Source organism: Solanum dulcamara, chromosome 2 (genome assembly GCF_947179165.1).
Source record: "Solanum dulcamara chromosome 2, daSolDulc1.2, whole genome shotgun sequence".
Taxonomy (NCBI): domain Eukaryota; kingdom Viridiplantae; phylum Streptophyta; class Magnoliopsida; order Solanales; family Solanaceae; genus Solanum; species Solanum dulcamara.
This window is the reverse complement of record NC_077238.1, coordinates 19,977,759-20,001,510: the sequence shown is the minus strand read 5'-3', so window position 1 is coordinate 20,001,510 and position 23,752 is coordinate 19,977,759. Positions and strand designations below refer to the sequence as shown.

General features: G+C 36.0%; 2 protein-coding genes across 4 annotated transcripts; both read right to left on the bottom strand.

The window, feature by feature from the left end:
- Positions 1-1,594: 1,594 nt before the first annotated feature.
- Positions 1,595-2,878, bottom strand: LOC129875803 (uncharacterized). Its single transcript, XM_055951041.1, has 2 exons — positions 2,673-2,878; positions 1,595-1,934 (listed from the first exon to the last, which is right to left on the bottom strand). The coding sequence occupies exons 1-2, from the start codon at positions 2,806-2,808 to the stop codon at positions 1,744-1,746; spliced, it is 327 nt and encodes a 108-aa protein (XP_055807016.1). The 5' UTR covers positions 2,809-2,878; the 3' UTR covers positions 1,595-1,743.
- Positions 2,879-5,681: 2,803 nt separating this feature from the next.
- LOC129880417 (uncharacterized) lies at positions 5,682-11,595 on the bottom strand. Of its 3 annotated transcripts, none has more exons than XM_055954443.1 (3): positions 11,416-11,595; positions 7,733-10,377; positions 5,682-6,499 (listed from the first exon to the last, which is right to left on the bottom strand). In XM_055954443.1, exon 2 carries the CDS (start codon positions 10,339-10,341, stop codon positions 8,398-8,400), a length of 1,944 nt encoding a protein of 647 aa, XP_055810418.1. In that variant the 5' UTR covers positions 10,342-10,377; positions 11,416-11,595; the 3' UTR covers positions 5,682-6,499; positions 7,733-8,397. The 3 variants fall into 3 exon arrangements, with proteins under 3 accessions (XP_055810418.1, XP_055810420.1, XP_055810421.1); XM_055954445.1 differs by having other exon boundaries at positions 8,237-10,377; XM_055954446.1 differs by lacking the exon at positions 11,416-11,595 and adding an exon at positions 11,363-11,385.
- Between the last annotated feature and the right edge of the window lie 12,157 nt (positions 11,596-23,752).

Genomic DNA, 23,752 nt, shown 5'->3' with positions numbered 1-23,752 from the left:
TCTTCCCTTGATGAACCAGTTTCACTATCCCACATCGGATAATGCAGGGGGAATACAAGAGGAGGAGATGGCTCAAAGTAAATTATTTGCCAACTCCGGTGGCTAAAACACGGCGGCAAGCTACATCCTTCCAAATCCCGAGGTCGATATGGCCCAAACATAGCCCAAAGGTGGTGCATAAAGAGTTAATCACTTCATCGATAGGCTTGCCAAGGACCATGCTGAAAGGATAGATATAGACAAAGGTGTAACTGGGTTAGGGAGAGGTAGCACTCTCAAAATCACTGGGAGCCACTACTGATACTCCTCCACGGGACAGCAACAATCCACTCAAACTATGGAGATAATTTTCTTCTTTACAATGGAGCCCAAATCACCTATAGATCTGTTCTTCATCCCAAAATTTCCACATGGATAAATCATGAAATTGTCATCGAAGTGATAGGTTCTGGGTATAATGTCGTCAGTGGTGGATTCTATAGAGACAATTAATTTCCCTCTTTTTGCACCGCCTGAGGTCGAAGAAGACGTGGAGGAACTTGAAAAAGACCAAGACATGTTGAACGAAGATAGAGTTGGAGGAGTGAATTAACCAAGAGACATTTTCAGTTAACATATGTAAGAAGAAGGAAGAAAAAGATATGAATGGTTGGAGAGTGGGAAAGAACACCGATATTTACAGACCGCAAAAACAGTTTCGTGACAATGCTAGGGCAGAGTATCGCGATTAGACCACACATGTGTCAAGGGGAAAATTTAATAAGGAGAAGTCGCTTCACTTCTTCGATCATGAAGAAGGATGCAACGAGATTATGATTGATTTTTATCTCTCTCTCCCGGATGCAACTAACGCTGCAACCAGAAGAATGAGGGACTCTATCTGTATTGGAAAAAAAATCTACTTAAGAAACGTGGCATGGGGAGGCTAAATATGCAATGCTAAGTTTTATTAAAAATACAGAATCCCAAGAGGTTGACTTTGGAGAAGCTCTCCCGAATAGGATAAAGATCAGGGACCTTGCCCATAATGATGTGGAGGAAAGAACAAGAGAGACAAGGATGTTTGGAGGGTCAGGTGCATGGACAAGCTCCTACGGACCTAAGTAGAAATATTAGCTGGCGCCACTAATCACTTTGACACATGGCACACAAACAACCTCTTGGTACTTTAGGGCACTAGTGGAACCTTCACGTTGGTTGAGGTCTCATTGTTGTATCCTATAAAATGTTGACCTTTTTCGTTTGTTAAGGCATCCTGATTCCAAGAAATACAACAACAACACACTATTTTTGAGTATCAAGCATACCCTCAATTTGTCTTAGTTCTTATTTCCTTCTTCTCGGAGCTAGCGCCAGAGGTCTTTAGCTCACCTGCAGGCACTCCAAAAACATTTAGACTTGACTCTTTTACTCTTAAACTGTTTTATTTCATTATATTCACTTTGTCTTAACTAATACTACTAATCAAACTGTTAGTAAACGAATCTAAGAAGAGTTAAATTGAGACACGTGTTCTTGACCTCCTATATATTCAACTATGCTAATTTCATGGTAAATAATGAAGAAAAGAAAATTCGATTCAATGATTTTTAATTTTTCATTTAAATTTCATGGTTTACAAAGATGATGTCTTTTACATATTGTCCAAGATAACATGTAACATAACTCCAAAAGGATTAAAGACAGGAAAATATGTAACCAAGAAAAAAGATGTTAAACATGGATTGAAGCTCCACTCAAGATTTAAAAAAAGAATGAAGCAGCAACGGCAGCAGAAACAATAGTTGTGGCAATTGTGGTGAAATCAAAAGTGCTAGTGGTAGCGCCATTGGGTGCTGGTGGTAGGCTTATCTTAGGAAATGTCTCTCCTGAAATTGGTCCACCAACTGGTGCAGCAGCTACACCTCCATTTTCATAGGTCCCATCAATGGTACCTATTAAAACATAAATATATAATTAAACAAATTAAATGTAGACTCTTTTTCACAATTAAATATCTTATAGTACTAAATTCACATTTCTATAAAAGACCTTAATTATTAATTAATAAACGTACTTATTTTTTGGTCTATATATATAGGATCAATCGAACAGGAACAAATAAATATTCTCTGTCTTAATTTAAGTGGCACAATTAAAATTTTGAGATTCAAATTTTTAAATTTTGATAAAAAATTCAAATATAGAAACTTTAAGTTTTTCAAATAAAATTTATCTAAAATTTATAAAAAAAGATATTATAAATCACAATAATAAACATGAAATATTCAAAAGGACGTATAAAAAAATTCTCCTCAAAGAAAACTTGATTTCTCAACCAATCATATTGTTCAAATCTCACGCCACCAAAAACTAAAATATGTATTTTGGAGCATGAAAATTAAGGAAACAAATTAAAGGCAAACATGAGATAATTAAATACTCCTTCCATTTCAATTTGTTTGGTCTATATTTTGATTTGACACAAAGTTTTAAAAAGTAAAAAAAACTTTTGAATATTGTATTTAAAAATTAAAGATATGTCAAATGTACTAAAATATCATTTAATCTTATGATATTAAACATACCAGTTGTTATCATTCTTTTTAAACGGATGAAAATGGAAAATGGGTCAAACAAATTAAAACGGAGAGAGAGGGTAATTGTTACTATTAGAGTAAAATATATAATACCAATGATATTGTTATTTTCAACTGGAATAGGAGCATCAGCTGCATCTTTCAAAGCTGCTGTAGGATCAGCAATGGCGGAGGCCATGCAGACCATGGCGAGGAAAACGAGAGCAAGAATCATAATTTTAGATGCCATATTAATTTATTTTTTCTTGCTAAGAACGTTTTCGTCCTTTTATTTGTATTTATTATTTTGAATGCAGTAAACATATGTAGGGATTAATATATAAGATGAAATCAAATTCCCTAATGGTTTACCGGACTCTAAGGGTGGCCATCAAAAGCCCTATTCTTTTTAAAACCTACATTCATTTCTTTTTTTAAAATCAACCACGAACTTATCTAGTAGTAATATTTATTTTATTTGACTAGTGGTTTGATTATTCTTATGATCCTTGATTATGGATGGTGTTAAAATATGAAACAACCAATACATTCTTCCAATCGGGGCAGCTCAAACACATTAGTGGTCTAAAGCAAAAGTCGAACGAAAGTCTTAAATTTTAAAAAATAAATAATGTATTTTCTTACGAAGTTTATTTTTCTAACTCTTTGAGATAAAAATTGTTAATAACTTTTTTATAATTGATGCTTTTAATAATTTCTTTTCTAGATAATATAATTGATTTTTTTTTAGACAACACTTCAGATATATCAAATTTCTTCTAATAATTCTCACCTTTTTGTATGAAAAAATAATTTTTTAATAATACTTAGTTACTTACTCACGAGTTCAAGCCTTGGAAACAGCCTCTGGCAGAAATGCAAGGTAAGGCTGCGTACAATAGACCCTTGTGGTCGGGCCCTTTCCCGGACCCTGCGCATAGCGGGAGCTTAAGTGCACTGGGCTGCCCTTTTTACTTACTCAATATTATTTTTCTAAAAATATAAAATAAAATCTATAATCTATTATTACTTTTTTAAAAAATGAGGTCCTTAAATTTGGGGCATAAGGCACCTTGCTTTAGAGTTGGCCCTGCTTGCAATCAAGAATATGTTATTCGTTTTCATTTTAAAAGATAAGTGAAAACCAATATTTCAATAAAATTTCAGTTTTCTATGGTTTGTTGTCCAAAAAACAGTGTGAAAAAGTTAGATCTCTCCTCATTACATAAGAAGGAAAATTACAAATAAAAAATGAAAAAAATAAATAAAGAAAACTTATGTGGGGGCAGGGTGATGCAGGTTGGAAAAACAAAATTTTACTATGCGTGTCGGTGTAGGTTTGAATCTTTGCGGGTTAAAACTAAACCAACACCACAACCGCTCCGACCCGCTACTATCTCTACTAATTAGTAAAACAGTTTAACCATAAAACGGTTTAACATTGATAAGATCCATCCATTTAGAAATTGAGGTGGATCTTATCCATCCATTTAGAAATTGAGGTGGATTACATTTTCAGCTGAACGTGAAATCACTGTTCGAAATGTTCACGTAGAAGCTCCTCTTTCATCTGCGTGGTCGGCCTTCCTACCAGAATGCTTTCTTGGTCGAAGATCCCCTTTTTTTACTAGTAAGGACGCAGGAAGCAAAAAAACGAATCGAAAAAGACCAGGTTCCACACATATGAGACAGGCAGAAGGTATGTTCAATCAAGCTAAGAACTAGTCGACCTCCTTACTTCTTTACCGCTCCTTCTGTGAACTTTTCTTCTCTTATGATTTTTGCTACTTTCTTTTTGATAGTATTGGTCTCGTTTAGAGTACTGGCCTCGCGCTCCAAACTGATGGCGTCTCGACATTCTCCTGGCACTCTCCCCCTTTATTATGTAAAAAGGCCCACGTTTTTTGGCTTCCCTAGTATGAACCTAAACTCTATATTTGTCTTTCAAAAAATCATAAAATATGTATAAATTATTAAATTTATAATCACTTGAAAGGTCTATAATTCTTAACGCATAAATTTCAAATCTTAAATTTACCTTTGTTTAGAAACACCTTAAGATAGCACATTATCATTCTGGAATCTGAACGATTTGATCGAAGGAGATAAACAATAATAAAGGAGCATAGGTAAATCTAATGTTGAAGTTTATAGATTCCTAGGACAATCTCAAATTAATATACAATAATAATTAAGTTCACATTCAAATACTTATAAATATTTTAATACATACTGGATTTTAGTAAAAACTAAATGAAAACAATTGAAATTCAAAGCCAAAGAAAAACATATCATACATACAATCAAACAGCTTTTCATTTCAATTGTGCAAATCACACTATTCTGCATTCAGTAAGAGTAATAAGTTAATTAAATCAAAAGAACACAAAACCAAAAATTATCGACAAATTGCAAGAAAGAACATGCCAAACTTAAAAGTCAAATAATGCAACACATATCATTACTAACTCTCTCAAGACCAGATGTTAATATCAAGCAAGATTAAGGCACAACTTTTAATCACTAATAAGTGATTGGGAACATCTAAATAGCTCATCTCATTTCCTTTTCGAGCCAATCAATCACTTTCTCAGTTAACTGCAGAACCTCTACAGTTCAAAAGTTGGGTGCAATGAAAGGGAATGTCGATAGTGCACACAAATTCTTCTTTCATTTTCCAACTTTTCAGGTCAGAAGCATGGGCTGCTAGGGAAATGAACCAAAACAGGGAGAGAAGACTAATATAGTAGCTCCAAATATAACAGTTCAAATGGTAGACAAAACAAACACTATTAGACAATACAAGAACCTAAAGACAAGACGCCAAGTGTTGTACATTACATGGTAACCTAACCAAAAGAACTGCAAATAAATCAAGAATAGAGCAGTCTCAGAGTAATTAATGCAGCTTATATTGAATGAGAAATTTAAAGCAAGGATACTAGAAAGAGATGAATGCAAGAGAGATATCTTATGTATTCAATGTTTCTCTAATCAATTCTACAGACTTGCACTAATAGGTGAAACAACAAGTTCCAGGCTAATTAACAGATGTCTCAGCGGCTAACATGCACTGAACTGAAGCTAAAACCAAAAATGGAAGAGAGATTAAGATACAACGGGTTAGAGGCAGCGAGAACCGGGTACTTGTCTCTGGACCCTTTGATACATTTGAACCCACAACGTGTTACTCCTAAATCAAACTATGTTAACATTATATACAGCCAATGCGGTACAAGTTTACAAAATGAGTTACAATAAAACAGAACCGATCAAATTATAAGATATTACAACAGAAATTTACACTTGGTGTATGATCTAACAACAAAAAAGTTTTTACAGGCCTACAGGGAGGTTCCCACAGATGAAATCTGCAGTCGCTATCTGTATCTTGGAATGTACATGGTACGTTTCTTCTAGTATTTTAAAACTCATATTGGCATAACTGCGATGAATAATAAGCCAACTCCTCCAGATGTTACAGCAATCACCTATATTTCGGATTACAGCACCATACAAAAGTTGCTAACCGACCACAACTAACCTAGACTAGCATTACTATGTACAAACCCACCATATCGATATCTACAGGACAAAGTGTTCATCAGACTTGGTACAAGATCTTTACAAAGCTCAAAAAGGAGCAAAAAATACGTGGATGAAACATTACACGTGATGGAACCTACTACATGATCTACAATACATCTCAAAATAGAGCTTTTAAAGACTGGTAAACCTGCTGATGCATCCCTATCTAAAATTGGATGCCCACAATGTTTTATGCTAAAGGAAACAAAATTACAGCCAAATATCTCAGGCGCACTAGGGCACTAGGCAGAGACTAGCATTTTCAAACAATTGTCCAATTTAACTCATCTTCCTCCAGATAACCAAAATATGCTGATTTAGTCACGAAAAACAGAGAGTTGCCTCGCGGCTCCCTGAATACGATAATTAGAGAAAATTTCCATGTTAATACTCAAGAAAAATGATAGAACCCAAATTCATATGACTGCATCAGTTATAGATGCCAATAACAGTTAGAGATTCATTTAAATTGACAAAGAAACCAAAAAGAAAGAAGGAATAATGCAAACTGATCTTTAACTATCTCAGGAAGCAGGTTAAATGATCAAACCCTCCCGAACAACACTTCAAATCAGAGCAACATACAACTGGAATTGTACAAACAAATGCACATCAAAAAAATAATCTACTAGATTTAACATAGTTCAAAAATAGAAGTGGCATCCAATGCATTTCTGCCAGTACTAATGCCATTCAAGAATGAGATGAAACAATATCAATATAGCACAAATAATCAAACCACATATACAAAATCTTTTAGTTATACAACCATGCAGATGGGCCGAATTTTTCAGCTATATCTCAGGAATAGAGAAATGCAACTTTAAATCCTTTGTCTGAACTCATATGATGGCCAGCATTGAAAACATGAAGGACCTATAAGTTAGTACCCCTATCCTCTTCTGGAGGATCGGGAGGAGTTGGTGGTGTCACATGAGAAGTTTGCTTGGTCCATAAAACAAAAGCCCTCTAAATGATACTGCTATTAAAGCAATCTTTACTTTAACACAGAGAAATAAACCACAAAGACCTAATTCACGAAGGATCTTTTGATTATTCACACAGCAACAAAAAAAGAGAGAGAAAGGAAAAGACCAACATGTAACAAATTGTCAGCTATCCCATGACTCCCCCATAAAGAATCAGAGTACATCAGTGCAGCATAAATTTAAGTGAGTGAAGCTCACAACATATTTGTTGATCACCTAGATGCATTATGAAAGCAGCAGCTACCCTATGAGCCATGCAGTGTCACATAAACTTAAAGTTGCTAAACAAATTCTCCAAGACCATATACAAATTACCGGCACAAGAATTATGACTCCCAAATTAATTCACAACTAAAAAGACCTCAGCTTCACAAATAGGATGTGTTAGTATACACCCATAGTGGATGATCTGTACATATAAGCATCACTTTACCACCCAACAGCCACGGCACAACCAATTTATAGGAGAACTACTTGAAATCATTAATTTCATGGCTTTCTAAAAATACTATTGTGAAAATTCAGTTTCTTCCATGGAGACATAATCAAAAAAGGACCAAGTTTGAATCAAAACGGCAACAGTACCTCCAAGCATACCTAGAAAACAAGGTCTGGCAAGCCTACAGATGAATAGCCAAGATAAGACAACCCCCCCTCCTGCGGCCAACACGTGTGTGCACCCAAACAGGCAAACAAAAGAAGAAAAAAAGATAACACATTTTAATATCACATGAGCAGTGAATCAAAAAAGCCAAGCATTAAAATACATTAAGCCTATTTCTCAGCTTTCGGATTAAGCTAATATAACTAACTGAAAGAACTTAGTCAGCAAACAATCGTACACAAAAGGGCCTGCAACTCTAAGATAATAAACAAGAAAGTTCTAACAGCTTCAAAGAGCTAATTTATGAGAATAGTCATAAAATCTACAAATTAACAGAATTACAAAGCTCAACTCGTTAAGCAAACCCATAAGAGTTTTTCAATAAAGTTACTCATAATCTTAGCACAAATAGAAGTTCTGCATCAAATGACGTTTATAGGGAGTAGAATAAAAGGATCTATATCTACTTCCTGGAACCGCAGTAATACTTGACTTACTTCTTTAAGTCCTGAAACCACAGAATATCAGCACCAACACAAAACAGGAAGAACGCCACTGCATACAAGTAGCTGAAGGAAGGACATCACCGAAGATTAATAATTGCGCCTGTAGTCCTATAAAAGACTTGGAAAACAGATGCACAGCATCATAGATGAGATTACTCAGAAGGTGCACGTCTACGTTTCCCATAATTTGTGTCTCTTGATCTAGACCTATGATCCTCCTGAGCTGCTCGGGATCTGCTACGGGATCTTGAAGAAGACTGTCCACGGTCATAGTCTTCCTCATACTCTGATTCACGCTCCTTTTGACGATAGTCCCGGTACCCATCCCTTTCTTCTCTGTATCTGTGCTCCTTATCATACCTATTTCTGTCATGTTCTCTTTCATCATGATGCCGCCTGTCAGAGTTGCCTGACCAGTCACGCTCAGAACCCCGTTCCTTTTCCCTGGACACAGCACTTGACCTGGCTCCTTTATCATGGCTAACCTCTCCATAGCCATACTCTGATGCATTATCTTCACCCCCATAACTGGACTCTCTAGTTCTCCTGCCATGTTCTTCTCCTCCCCATCCGCCCCCACTTGTGTCAGTCCACATTCCTGGATGAGGCCCATCCATCCCAGCAGTACCCATCATTCCCATTCCATTTGCAGCCATTCCTCGACCAAAGAATGCAGGGTTGACATGAGGAGCCACTCCAGGAAGACCCATAGGATTAACAGCTGGAAATGGAGGAATCATCCCTGGAAATGCAGGACCTGAAAATCCTCCATAACCAGCTCCTCGACCCATAAAACCGGGATCAAAACCAGGACCCATCATGCCCTGGGGATGCATTAGACCTGCAGGAGGACCACCAAATGCTGGACCTGCATGTCCTTGCCCAAAAGCTCCACCAGCACCATTGCCAGCTCCAGGATTCACCATCATATTCTTCGATCCCATGGCTCCTCTTCCCCTCACTGGTCCACCCCCAGGTCCTCTGTTGGGCATCCCCGGCCCTCCACGCCCCCAGCTACCTCTTCCGAAATTCCTCCCAGCATCTCCAGGGGTGTAATTTGCCCCACCTCTACCAACTCCCTCATTCATGGGTCTCCGCCCCTGTGGTTGAGACTGCACCTGGTTTTGAGTTTTGTTCACACATGAGGAACCCATCTGTTTTATAGTTTGCGGAGTTGCAAATGCGACAACGCAAGCTCGGCCATTGAAATTATAACCATTCATTCCTTCTTTGCAAGCAGCTGCAGAAGCTGGGTCAAAGAACTCAACTTGACAATAGCCTTTAGACTTGCCACTAGCTCTCTCATCAAAGAATTTTATCTCCTTTACCTTCCCATATTGAGTCAGCACACTCTCGAGTTCAGTATCAGTAGTCCACCAGTGCAATTCTCCAACAAAAAGCATGGTGTTGCCATTCTCCAGAGATGGCCTAAAAGGAGTCTCACTAATAATTGGATTATTCATGTTAACATTCCCACTTGAGTTCAATTGATTAGTTGGCATGTGCGGAACAACTCTTGATCCAGCCACACCAGAATTCACCAATGGTGTAGCTTCACTGGCATTTTTTTCTGGCATAGCGATAGGATCAGCACCAATTTTCTGGGTCATTGGCATGGATCCTTGGTAATCAGAGTTACCCACTTGAGAATTGAGAGTCATTGTAATTGCTGAAAGCCTTGCTTTTTGTGCAGCATCAGCAGGTCGTTCAATTTCCCTTTCAACTACAGGCCCACCCTTTTGCTGGGGGAATTGGACTTCAGTACCACCATACTTCCCTTCTGTTGCAACACCAGGGATTTTCATCTCCTCTGATCCTAAACCACCGGCCCTTGAGGCAGGAAAACTATCTTTCTGGGCTTGAAAACTCCCATTTCCCGCCTCAACAGAAGGAACTGGAACCTCTGACCGCTGCAGCTGGAGGAAACCTTCCCCAATGTTAACATCATTGTAAAGATCATCATATTCATCATCTTCACCCATCATTTCATCCTCTGCTAGTGCAGGAATTGTCCCACTTCCATGGTACTGCATCTTGTGGCTTCCTCCATATTCCTCATCACCATAATCCAACTGCTCATCTGCTGTTGGATCCATCGAAGGTAACTGAGACTATAAATTAGGAAACTCCACCTGATTTTTAAAGGCATAAAGATGATAGTTAAGTTCATTGCTTTACATATTAAGAAACAAGAAACTTGAATTTCCATCTGCAGCAAATATACACAAGTCTTAATACATATGGTCATTAATGTAAAAAGGATGTGACACTCTGCTCTATTTCTTTTTCTTTCAATTTGATAACCCCCCACCCCAACCCCCAAAATCCCTACTCCCCAGGGGCCAACAGTGGCTTTTTCCAATTTCTACCTTGGTCATTCAAATCCCAATCTTTTGGTTGGAGGAGGGACTCCCACTTGAGCAACCTTCTTTTATCAAAGATGACTGTTTTATCAGAAGAATAAGATCTTAATGTATTGAACAAATACATGAAAGCAAAAGACCTTAAACTTTTAACTCTAATTTACAGCAAAACACATAATTAAAAAAATAAAACTAGAACACAATTGCTGAGTGGTGATTAACCAAGCATAGAATAACTACAAACAGATTTCCACTTTCAACAAACAAAAGAGAGAGAAAGTTTAAGCATCTTCAAGAAAGACATCTAGAGATCTGATGTTAGACAAGTAACAACAGCACATAGATCTTTACAAACACGCACACCAGGTAAAAATTAAATTATAACACAGCAGTAAAATGGATACCCACCTACATATATCCGAAAGTCACAAGAAAAAACGTGAAATTCTGTACATCATGTTATGGAAACATCAATGAAATGAAATTATGTTGAATACCCAGACCACAAAAAGCAATCTTGTTCAATACCCATATAACAATTTCAGATAAAATTGCAGAAAATCTCGAACCTACTATAAGATAAAAATATTTTGAACATGTACATCGACAAGGGCATCTGATTATATGTATCAGTAAACAGATTACGGGCCAATATTACAGTTTATCATTGACGATTTCTATTGGAAAATTGAAAAGCTGAGTTTCCTAATCGAAAGAAAAATTGTGCATCCCACAGCGACCAAAAGATTATTACCCAAAGAAAATTGGGGAAAACTGAAGACAAAATAACAAGAGTCCTTTTCTTACTTGAGCTTCTCCTCTCAGCTGTAGAGGTTAATCTTCAACTTTGCCCCAATCTCTCTCTCTCTCTCTCTCTCTCTCTCTCTCTCTCTCTCTTAATACACTTCTGCGTTTCGTTCTACAATGGTTTGATTTGGTAGTCTTGGTCAATGACTGGCCAATCTTTGGAGTGGTAAATTGGTTAATAGGATTTTAAGAAAAAATTAAATCGGCTTTGGATGAGGAATATAATTATTTGATTTAATAACACGGTTAAGAAATTAATTTATTGTCTTAGTTAAAATCTATCTACCTTTTTTTTCCCCTTAAATTTTGGGTGGGCCGTTGGCCCCTTTAATTAATAAAACAAAATCCACAGTACAAAAGAAAAACACAAATATCAAAAAGAAAATAGGGAAAAAATGTGCTTTTTTTTAGGTTAAATATTTGGTCCGGAGACCATTTTATTAAATAATATCTGATCCAAACAACAAAGCCCAAGGCCCAAAATAAGAAATGTCTAGGTTTCCTAATTTGTTCCTATATCTATTACATATTGTTGAGTACTATTTCCTCTGTTTGCTTCTCCTCATTGTACCCTGCCTCCTTATCTCAGAAATGCCTCCTTTCCTATTTATATTGCCAAGCCAGACACCCTGATCGGGGGCGTCCAATGATGGAAATTTTTTCCAAGCATCTGCCTATACTCATATCAATAATACAACCAAAAAGCAAAGGCCAGAGCCTAATGAGAAATTCAAATGGATTTGGAAGGTCAGCATTCCTAACAAGTTCAGGACATTCCTTTGGCTACTATACCACTGCAGACTCCCCACAAACCACTCTCTTAAGGGAAAGGGCCTTAACATAGACCCAAAATGCCAGCTTTGTGACCACCCTGATGAGAATATCAACCACATCTTCCTTCAATGCCCCAATGCCAAAAGATTTTGGGTTGATATTATGGCAAAAAACATAAACCACAGAAACATCATCACTACCCAAATGAATGAGCGAAACTGGATTGATCTGTGGAATAATGCCAAAAGCATTCCTTTTAATGGCTGGCTGAAATGGGACATTTTTATGTCGTATAGTCTTTGAAATATTTGGCTGTCAAGGAACAATAACAACTTCAATTTCAAAAAGGTTGCCATAAATGTCCAAAACACTATCTCCCAAGCCAGGAAATACCACCTTCTAGTGGCCAAAATGGAAGTAAAAGAGAGACAACAGACCACCATTCAGTTTAAATGGGAACCTTCCCAGGAGAACTCTTTCCATCTTAATATAGATGGATCTGTTAGGATAAACCTAGGATCAGGGGGTCTGGGAGGAGTAATTAGGAATCATAGAGGGAAATGGAGAGTGAGATTTCTAGAACACACCCCCTACACCAATTCTGTTAGTGCTGAACTTCAAGCACTAAGAAGAGGCCTCTAAATGGCAATAGAACACCAATGCACATTTATTGAAATTAACACTGACTCAACCAATGTTATAAATATGCTAGAATGAGATTCTAATTTGCTCTATGATAACCTAATTGTTGAGTACAAGTACTGGATGACAAAGCTGAAAGTCACCAAATTGTCCCATGTCTTTAGAGAACAAACCAAGGTCGCATATGCTTTGGCAAAGGAAGGTACAAAAAAACAGTTTTTGACGTACCCATCTTTTTGTTAATTCCTCCGGTGTCTGCTCAAAAGTTTGTACAAGCAGACACCCTAGGAACTACTTATGCTAGAATAGTGAAAAATTATAACAATATTTTTCAGGGTCGTGATGTGGCCCAAACTATTACTAACGGTACTTCTAACTAGTACATTTATTTATATATAAAATGCATCCTTTTGACCAAAAAAAAAGAAATGCCTCTTTGTTGTCGGTGGAATACCCAGTTGTTTTGGTTTTTTCTATGAGTTATCTTCAAATTCGAACCTTTGTTGCTCCGATGAGTGCTTTTTCTATCATTTTCATAGTTACCTGGTATGCCTATTTCTTCTTTCCATTGTTCCTTTCTTCGTTTGTACAATGCTGAACCTTGTTGTCTGTCTGTAGTTGGTCGGGGTTCAACCCTAAGGGAATGATTAACAATGGTTGAAGTTCTCTGTGCTTGGATTTTTAAGTTCCTTCCCTCTTATTTCCAATCTACTTTGCTCCTCTGTCTTTTGTAACTTTTGTGCTTGATTATTGTCTAGGCGAACCTAAGTTGGTGACTCTCTCTCTTCACTCTTTCTTGAACTTCAACGGTAGCACCCGAATCTACTGCCTGTTTATTTTTTGGTGAAGCTTTTTGATAGCTAGAGCTAGGTCTAGCATTAATTTCAGCTAAAATATCCTTTTGGCGCACTCTATTAGCTTCGTATCTGGTATCCTGATGTATATAATCTCTTTAAATATCTAATGCAATCATCTGATGTATGTTATTCCTGCTGCTACTTTCACCGATTTAACTTAATCCTCCTAGTTCTTATTCTCAATGTTGGGATTTGTGTTTTGTCACTGTTAATCTGTCTTCTTATGCTTTTTGATAGCTAGAGCTAGGTCTAGCATTAATTTCAGCTAAAATATCCTTTGGGCGCACTCTATTAGCTTCGTATCTGGTATCCTGATGTATATAATCTCTTTAAATATCTAATGCAATCATCTGATGTATGTTATTCCTGCTGCTACTTTCACTGATTTAACTTAATCCTCCTAGTTCTTATTCTCAATGTTGGGATTTGTGTTTTTTCACTGTTAATCTGTCTTCTTATGCTTCTTGGTACATCCACAAAGTTTGAATATTTTTTTATTTATTGTGAATCTACCATTTCATTTTCCAATAAATCTGCTATATTATTATCTTCTCTAAATATGTGAATTATCTTTTCATTTAGCTCATGTAATCTCTTCTTTATCACTTCTCCCTTCTCCACCAACTCCCATGGGTTTTTTCATTTTCCTCTTATCATCCTCATTAGTCTCATTGAATCTGTTTCTATTGTGACTTCCCTTAGTTTTCTTGTCCAACGGTACTCCACTGCCTCATGTATTGTTGTTGCTTCAGCCTCCATATTTGTTGTAAATTCCACCCCTACAACCCTTGCATAGACTAGATCTCCCTGTGCATCTTTCAAATAAAACCCATATGAACTTAGTTCAGAATTTCTCCTTAATGCCCCATTAGTATTACATTTTAACTTCTGTGCTTCAGGTGGTTTCCATATTGCACTATAAACATGTAATCTAGGTTTGTACCATCTTAACCTTTGTACAATGTCAGGCCATATCTTTGATTCCAAATGCATCCATGGGTATTGACTTTTAACCAATTTTTTCACCATATCCTGCACTTGTGCCACCATCTCTTTGAATGTTGTTCTTCCCCCATGCTTCATATTATTCATTCCCTTCCATAGTGTCCACATAATTATAACTGGCATTGCTCTTAAAATCTCTTGAAGTTTTGGTGAGGTCTCATGTTTCCACCATATTATGATCACTTGTTGTAAGTGCATTCCCTCCTGTGTATACCTGCAAAATTAACAAACTTCCTCCAAAGCCTATTGACATGGAGGCTATTAGAAAAAGGTATGACATGGTTTCCTCCTCCTTCTTGTCACAACACCATCATCTTGACACTAGGTGAATTTTCATTCTTTTCAAGTTATCATCAGTAGGAATTCTCCTTTTCCATACCCTCCATAGCAAAATATTCACCTTAAATGGCAAGACTTTGTTCCAAATAAACCCAAAATCAGCTCTACGTTCCTTTCTTCTTCTTATCATCTCCCATACTAATTTAACAATGAAATCTCCATTAGTATTTCCCATCCACCAAGGTATATCATTTTAGTTTTCACTATTGGGGGGATTTATACTCTCCATTATGTACTCTACCATTTCTGTTGACACAACTTCTGTTAACTTGTACTCGTCGCACTTTCCTTCTACAATAAATCTGCTGACCTTTATATCCTCTTCAATAGCATTCCCACTTTTAGCATAGTATAAGGGCCCCAATTTTGTCCAGTTATCAAACCAGAAGCTTGAGCTACCTGCCTTGATTTGCCACCATATATTGTGCTCTACTTCTTTTCTTATAAGAATCATCTTTCTCCATATATGTGAAGCCCCCCGACCAGTAGCTATGATAGGATGAAATTTTTTGTAATACTTGTTCTACATATATTCACTCCATAAGGAACTAGTTGTTGTTCTGAATTTCCACCATAGTTTTGCAACTAGAGCTTTTGATACATCATGTATAGACCTAAACTCAAGCCTCCCTTCCTCCTTTGGATAACACATAGTTTTCTATGAAACCCAGTGTTTGTTTTTGGAACCAGTTGCATTTTTTCAAAATTTTTTTGCAAATAATTTATGTAGTTGATCTATGACAACAATTGGGGGGATTCATTGCTGATAGCAAGTACATAAGCATTTATTGCAAGACATGAGCAATTAAAACATACCTTCCATCATATGATAACAACCTATTCTTCCATATGGCCATTCTCTTAGCCACTTTTTTAATTAGTTCCTCAAAATGGCTTTTGTTCTTCCTCCCATAAAAAACAGGACATCCCAAATAAATGAAAGAAAACTTACCTTGCTTGACCCCAGTTATCCTTTTTATCTGACCACACACCCTTGCAGGCACTTTCTCATGTAAATAACAGACACTTTATCAATGTTTATCATCTGTCCAGACACCCCTTCATACCTTCTGAGTACATTCATCATCATCCTCATAAATTTAGGCTGTCTAGAGAAAAATAATATAATATCATCTACATAAGATAAATGGTTAATTTGAGGGCTTCATTTTGGCATTTCAAAACCTTTAAACATCTCCTTTTCAAATAGACCATTTAGACTTCTAGCCAGAACTTCAACTGCAATGATAAAAGAGAGTAGGTACTACCGGGTCTCCTTGCTTCAATCCTCTTGATGATTGGAAGAAACCAAATGATCTCCTATTCATTAAGACAGAATACCAGTTGTTACTAATCAGCCTTACTATCATATCAATTAGTCTTTCTGAAAAACCAAACTTCCTTATTAGTTGAATCAAGTATTTCCATGAGACTCTATCATAAGCCTTTGCCATATCCAACTTCACTACTACATTATGCAATTTGTTACTCTTATTGATGTCTTCTATGATTTTCTGAGCTAGTAGCATATTTTCAGTAATACTCCTCCCTTTAACAAAACCAGATTGATTCATTGATATTAACCCTGATAACACCAAAATAATCCTCTCATATATTAACTTTAATATGATTTTGTTTGCAAAACTGCTCAAGCTAACAAGGCAAAGATCTCCAAAATTATCCACCACCTCTTTTTTTTGGAATAAGAACCAAATTAGTGTGTGTTATGAAGCTTGGAAGTTCATATCCACTGAAGAAATCCATTATCATATTCCACACATCATCTTCATTGATATCCCAACAAATCTGAGAGAAATATCCTGAGAATCCATATTGTCCGCTTGCACTGTCCCCATTTAGGTCAAATACTATCTTCTTAACCTCTTCTTTAGTTGGAGTCCTCTCCATTTCTTGATTCTGTTCATTTGGGATGCACTGGATCACAGAGTAATCATTTGTCTTCTGTGTTTCTCTGAATTTCTCTCTAAAAACATTTACAGCTTCTTCACCAATGTTCTGAGTAGAATTGATGATGTCCCCCTATCTAGTCTTGATTTCTTTAATATTCATCTTCCTCCTCTTTTCTTTTATATATGAATGTAAGAATTTGGTATTTCTATCCCCATATGTGAACCACCTCATTCCTGCTTTTTTCTTCCAGAATTCTTCTTCAATTTTTATATATTTCTTCAACTCAACACTAGCCTTACTAAGATCTGCTTTATTTGCTTCTATAGAAGCTATCTCCAATTGTATCTCCTTCTCCTTAATAATATCTTCTAGAGTAGCAATTCTTTGAAAAATATTTCCAAATGTATTCTTACTCCATTGAGTCAGGACACCTTTCAGCCTTTTCAACTTTATATGTACAATGGTGAATGAAAATCCTGTGGTTTGAACCTTTTAGTTTTCCTCTACAGTCTTCTTAAAATATGCATGCTTAGTCCAGAAGTTCAAGAACTGGAAAGGTCTGATGATTGGGTCTTGATCTGCATTACATATGATATGTAATGGGGCATGGTTAGAACCCTGTCTTATCAAATGATGTACTTCACTTTCCAACAGAAGATCCATGAACTGATTATTGCCAAGGACCCTATCTAATCTCTTAAAAATACATGCTTCTTCAATTCTTCCATTCTACTATGTATATGAGCTACCCACAAACTTCAGTTCATTCAATGCACAATTATTAATATATTGAATAAAATCTTGTGTTTCTATTTGTGTCACTAGTAGACCATCCAACTTCTCAGACTCATCCACTATAGTATTGAAATCACCCCCACTAGCCATGGTACACTGTTATCTACATTGAATTTCAAATCTTCCCATAATTCCAATCTTTCAATAGCACTGCACCTGACATAAACAACTATTATCATAAATCTGCCTTGCGTTCCCTTCAGCTTAAAATGCATGGTAATTTATTGGTTAGTATTTGTTGACCTTTTTTCTTCTCAGTATTCATTCCAAAAAATCCAAATCTTTGCTGAACAATTTGTTGTAGCATTCTTTAGACCCAGCTTCATTTTGGAATTCTCCAGTTTCGAGGGACTTTGAAAAGGTTCAAGTAATACAATGTAAGAGTGATGATGCCTTCTGTGCAAGTCAATTAATCTCTCAAAAGAATTTTGAGACTTAACCGATCTGATATTCCAAAAGAGTATTTTGTCTATCATTGAGCAGATGCAATAGGCGACCCCTTTCTACTCCTTGTATTTATTTGAGATGGCTGAGTGATCTTGTTCCCTCTTCTATTTTTTCCCTTCAGTCTCTCAATCTGTGTAGGTGATAGGTCTACACTTCTCCCAATACTATTTATGTTAGTATCTAATTTCTCTTCCTTTTCTGTTTCTTGTCTGTGTTGTTTTTCCAGCTGTGTGAGAGTATGATTTTTTTCTATCATTTCACTTCCCAGTTCATGAAAATCCCTTGTTTGATTCATTTTGTTGGATATCTCCCTCTACTTCTTCCGGCAACCTTTCTCATCTTTGTGATGTTTCAAGAGTGTATTATTAGTGCTCTGTGATGTCTCTAGTTCTGCATTTGTGGTCCTCCTTTTGTTCAAAGACTCTTTCCCAAAAGAAAGACTCATATCTTCCTCCTTACTCCCCTTGTCACTTTGAGTTTGGTCTCCACTTTTCGTTGTTGATTGGTTATCCTTCTTGTTACTACTTCCATTCTTATTTCCCTCTCCCATGTTGTCTCCAAATAATCCTCCTGCAGTTTTTGAGTTCATATCAGATGTTGGTCTTTTTTCTCATTTGCATCAATCTCCTTTTCTTTACCATTATCCCCGTTATTCTCTCCATTCTCCTTTTCTGCATTTTTCCCTAGTACCTCATACATATTGTTAGTCTTAATATTCTGATTAGTCTTGGATGTATCCTTAGGATTCCATACTTGCTCTCTCCTGCCCCCTTTATTAAAGATTCTACCCCTTCCAAAACCATTTTCCTCTTTTGTTCTATGAAGTCGTCGACTTCCTTTTGTTTATCATCTGCCCTTTTTCCTTGTATCACTTTTTCTCTATCCTCCAGTTTATCTTTTCCTTTTGTTGTCTTCTCCAACTCCTCTTTTTTTGCATTTTTTTGTTTTCTTCATTGTCTTCATCACCTTCCTCCTTTGGATATAGCTCAGAATGAATGATAAAACATTCTTTTTCATTATGCCCTTGTAGTTTACACGTTTTGCAATATTTTGGGACATAGTCATACTTAATAGTAACCCATTTCTCCACCACCTCACATGTCTTCTTCCTCACACCCACATTGATTTTGGCTAGGAAATCACCCATCAAATCCACTTCCACTTTAACCCTAGCGCAACTGCGTCTTATTTTGTTACGTGTTGCCATGTCAACTTGAAGTGATTTTCTCACCGCTGATGTCAAAGAAAAAATTGCTTCCTTACCAAAGAAATGGGGGGGGAAGGATGGAGTGATATTTAGGCAATTGCAATTGATGTTTTCTCCTCCGAGTTAAATATTGGATTCCACTTTAAAGTTCGCATCGAGTATGACCAGTATTTATGAGTAATATAGAATTGCTGCTTCGATAACAAAGAGACATAATCTTCCAGCAGCGTTGTCCTGATTAATATGTATCTATTACTTAACAGACTAATGTTAACATCTCCTTTTAGCTTGCACTGCTTTGGGATTAATCTTCTCAAATCCTGGATCTCTGGCCAACCATATGAAAACTTCCCTATCACCGCATAGTGGAGATCTTCGTTTATGATCATCTGTTCTACCTCCTTTTCCACCCTTACAATCCTTGATTCCCCATGTAGATAGGCAATTTGTTTCATAGGAATATGCTTATAATATGGGTTTTTCATTTTAATGGTATTGGCATAGGAGACAGTATATAGTTGACCTATATTATTGATGACGCCATGTGATGTGGGTGCAACCTCCACCGGCGGAGGTTGACCAACGACCATCGTGGCTATTTTTTTTGGCAGGTTTCGGCAAATCTAGGTAAAAATAGGGTTAGGGTTTGTAGAGAGCGTTTTCAATCCGTTCAGAGCTCAAAAAAATGTGCTTAAATTATATAAAATGAATAAAAATATCATCTGTTTATAGTTTGATCCAAAAATATCCTTAGCGTTAATACTTTGCTCCAAAACATTGATAGTTTGGTTCAGAAATGCCTCAATTATTACTAAATGGGTCAAAATGCATTTTCCGAATAAATATAATAATATTTTTCTGTTTAAACACATCTTGTTCTGAATAAAAATATTACTATTAAAGAATTCAATTCATGTTTTCTTTCTTTTAAAATCACTTTAACTAATAAAAATGTAGAAAATAATTTTTTTACTTAATCTCATTTTTTCAATTAAAATAGAATAATTTCATGTACCCTTTTAATGGCTTATATATGTCATGTATATAAGATCGCAGTAAATCCATCATTAATTTTGAATTAGATAATGATAAAAAATAATTACGATAAAATAAATATTTTTTTATATTTTATCTTTTTTCGAATTGAAGTAAGATAAACATTTGATAATAATAAAATATTATTAGAAAAAGAATGTTTTCAAAAATAAAATAAATAATATATATTTGGAAAAAAAGCATTTTGAGCCATTAAGTAACAATAAGGCCATTTTGACCAAATTATTGATGGAAAAGACATTTTGGGATCAAACTATAAAGGGAGGGTATTTTATTTATTACATATAGTTTAAGGGCCTTTTTTTACCCTTTTTTGGAGAAAATATAAAGAGTCTATAACTTGAAAAAAAATAGTTAAATGTCCTCCTAACCTATGATCTAATTCTCAACTACATACTTATATTTCACGGGGGTCCTATTAACCCCTTTGGACTAATTCAAAATGGAATTAATTTCACCCTAAAATGCAACACCCAAATTTATTGTGTGTAGTGAAGTACACGCACCAACCCATATTTAACATGTGTATTTTTTATTTTCTTTCTTCCACATTCTTTTTTCCCCATTACCTTCCATTATCTTTTCACCGTTAAAACAATATCAAAACTTCTTCTAGTGATAGACAGAAATACAAAAAAAGATCAGATTTTGAAAAATCTTCTTCTAATGATGAATCTTAATAAAAACCATTAATAGATATCATTGAAATAGAAATTCATCAAAAGAGTTGAAGAAAAAAAGCAACCTTTCTATAAACGATGAACAAGGAATTGTTTTTTAAAATTATAAATTACACATAAAGTTATAGATCTAATGTTTGCTTTTGGAAAACTTGAAAGATTAATTTGAATTGTATGCAAAAGATGGAAAATGAGGTAAACTAAGAAGAAAATTGAAATAAAGGAGAGATGAAAAAGTGTTGAAAAAGTTGTCGATAAATTCATCTTCTTAGTTCTTTGGCTTTCTCTTCTCCGTAAATTATTTTTTCGCCGTCTGTAACACCTACGAAGTCAGAAAGCTAAAGAAGGAAAGAAAAGATACAGAAAAGTTTCTGGTGCAGGAACTTATGAGTCGACCTATGAGTCGTACAAAGTCCTCCGGTCCATCGGAAGGTAGTCGTAGGTAAGCCTGACACTTGGAAAAAATTAAGTCTCGGAGGTTGGTGCACAAAGCCTACCTACAGACTGTACAAGGTCCTACGGTCCATAAAAGTCTGTTGTAGATGAGACTCTAAAGGTTGAATTTTTTTTAGAGTTTCAGAACATTTCATATAGACTAACAGGATGGTCTGTAAAAGGTTACACGGCCCGTAGATGAAGGTTGTAGAATGTGAATCAGAGACACTGTCTTTAGGGTGGTTCCATGAGGGGGTCCTACAGACTGTAGAAGAGGATATGGGCCATAGGTGGTCCCATAGAATGAGATTTAGAGAATTAGTATTGAGGGTTGTGTTAGGACGAGCAAGTCTACTGATCAAGAAGCATCTACGGCCCATGGAGTGGGCTATAGAGGTGTCACAACTTGAACTAGGGCTAAGTTGCAACACGGCGATCAGAATGCGAAGGACCACAGCCATAAGCCATACTAGCATACATTTCATACATAAGGTAAATTATATGATAAAGACAAACGGAAGTAATAATCTCAAAAGGAATGGAACTAAAGGATAAATCAACCAATCAACATCCGCATGGACTACATCACATTATCGTCTAAACATGCCTCTAGTTTAACCCTTGATGGGGGCTTAGGACAAGCTCCTATCTCACCCTAACCATAGAAGAAAGTCAAAACAATAGTAACGTGAATAAAAGTCATGTCCTCGATAGAATGAGGACTCACCAACTTCTTGAGAAATCTAAGGCAATCACTAGCCAGAAATAAGATAATCGCGAGTGTCGTCCATCCCTACATTACGAGACAATGTAGGCAAAAATGTGCGTTAGTACATTTGAATGTATTAAGTATGTAAGGTATGCATGAGCAAGTAAAGGAATGTAATTAATATACCATAAGATGCATGACCCATTTATAATGAATATGAGTAAAGCTTAAAAGCAATTTAAAACATAAGAAACTCTTGATCAATGCATATCATAAAACTTCATCATAAACTCATAACTTAACTTCAACTTGTGTGGGATAGGACCATTAACCGACAACTAAGACCATGCAAGCTATTACATAGAATCCAATGACTTCTGCATCGAGATAGGCTAATAACTCCTGCACCGAAACATGGGAGGCTACCATGCTAGGGCATACTCCAAAAGTAACTATTCAACTGGGCTTTGTAGATCCACTAGCTAGGCCATGAAGGCAACCTACATGGGTAACGTAGTTTTGAACTTTAGGTTGCTACTAGGATTTTCTTTGGGTAACTAAATACGTTACTGGACCGAACCCCACCTAGAAGCCCTCGGTGCTTAATCAATATCCCAATGAAAACTAATAAAAACATGATCATAAAATAATAGGAAAAGACAATAACTGTCTATCAATCCATCTTTAAGACATATTAGGAATAGATCATCTTAACTTAGTGATTTATATGAATCCATAACTTCAGTGAGAATTATCTTTATCACCATCTTGAAACATACTTGTGTGAGAATTGGACTTATCACACTATAATAACATCTTTGATCTTAACTTTGATTATCATCATACTTAAACCTTAAAATCATAATCTAAACTTTAAATCATTAAAAACTTTCATTGTAAATCATTGAACTCATCATCAATTCATAAACTCTTCTTTAATTCATGATCATAGCTTGGAATAGCTTTATGCATGGGAATCTATAAGTCAAATTAAAATCATGCAATTCATATGAGAACATGCATATAATGATCCTTGATAACATCTAAAAATGGAATTAAATCATCCCAATGCAAATCATCAAAACTATGGTTCATAATCAATTATAAATTTAATAAAAACTTTGAGAAACTTTGGGACTTCATGGGTGAAAAGAGCCCATGAATCAATCCTCACATACCTTGCTTGACTTCACTAAGAATTGAAGAAGAACATTGAAGAAATCTGGAAACCCTAGCTTGAATTTGGAGAGAAACCTTGATAGACTTTGTTCTTGCCTTAGTCAAATTTTTGGGAGAATGAGTTAAATAGGAGGGCAATTTGAAGAATTGAATATTTATAGACTTTGAACTTGGCCATAAATGTGTCTAGGTTAATTGAATTGAACTTTGAAAAAGACACAATTACCCTTATTAAACTTCAGATTTTTGAACCTACGAGCCTACTCTTATGGGTCATCGAAGGGATGACGAGTCGTCTAAA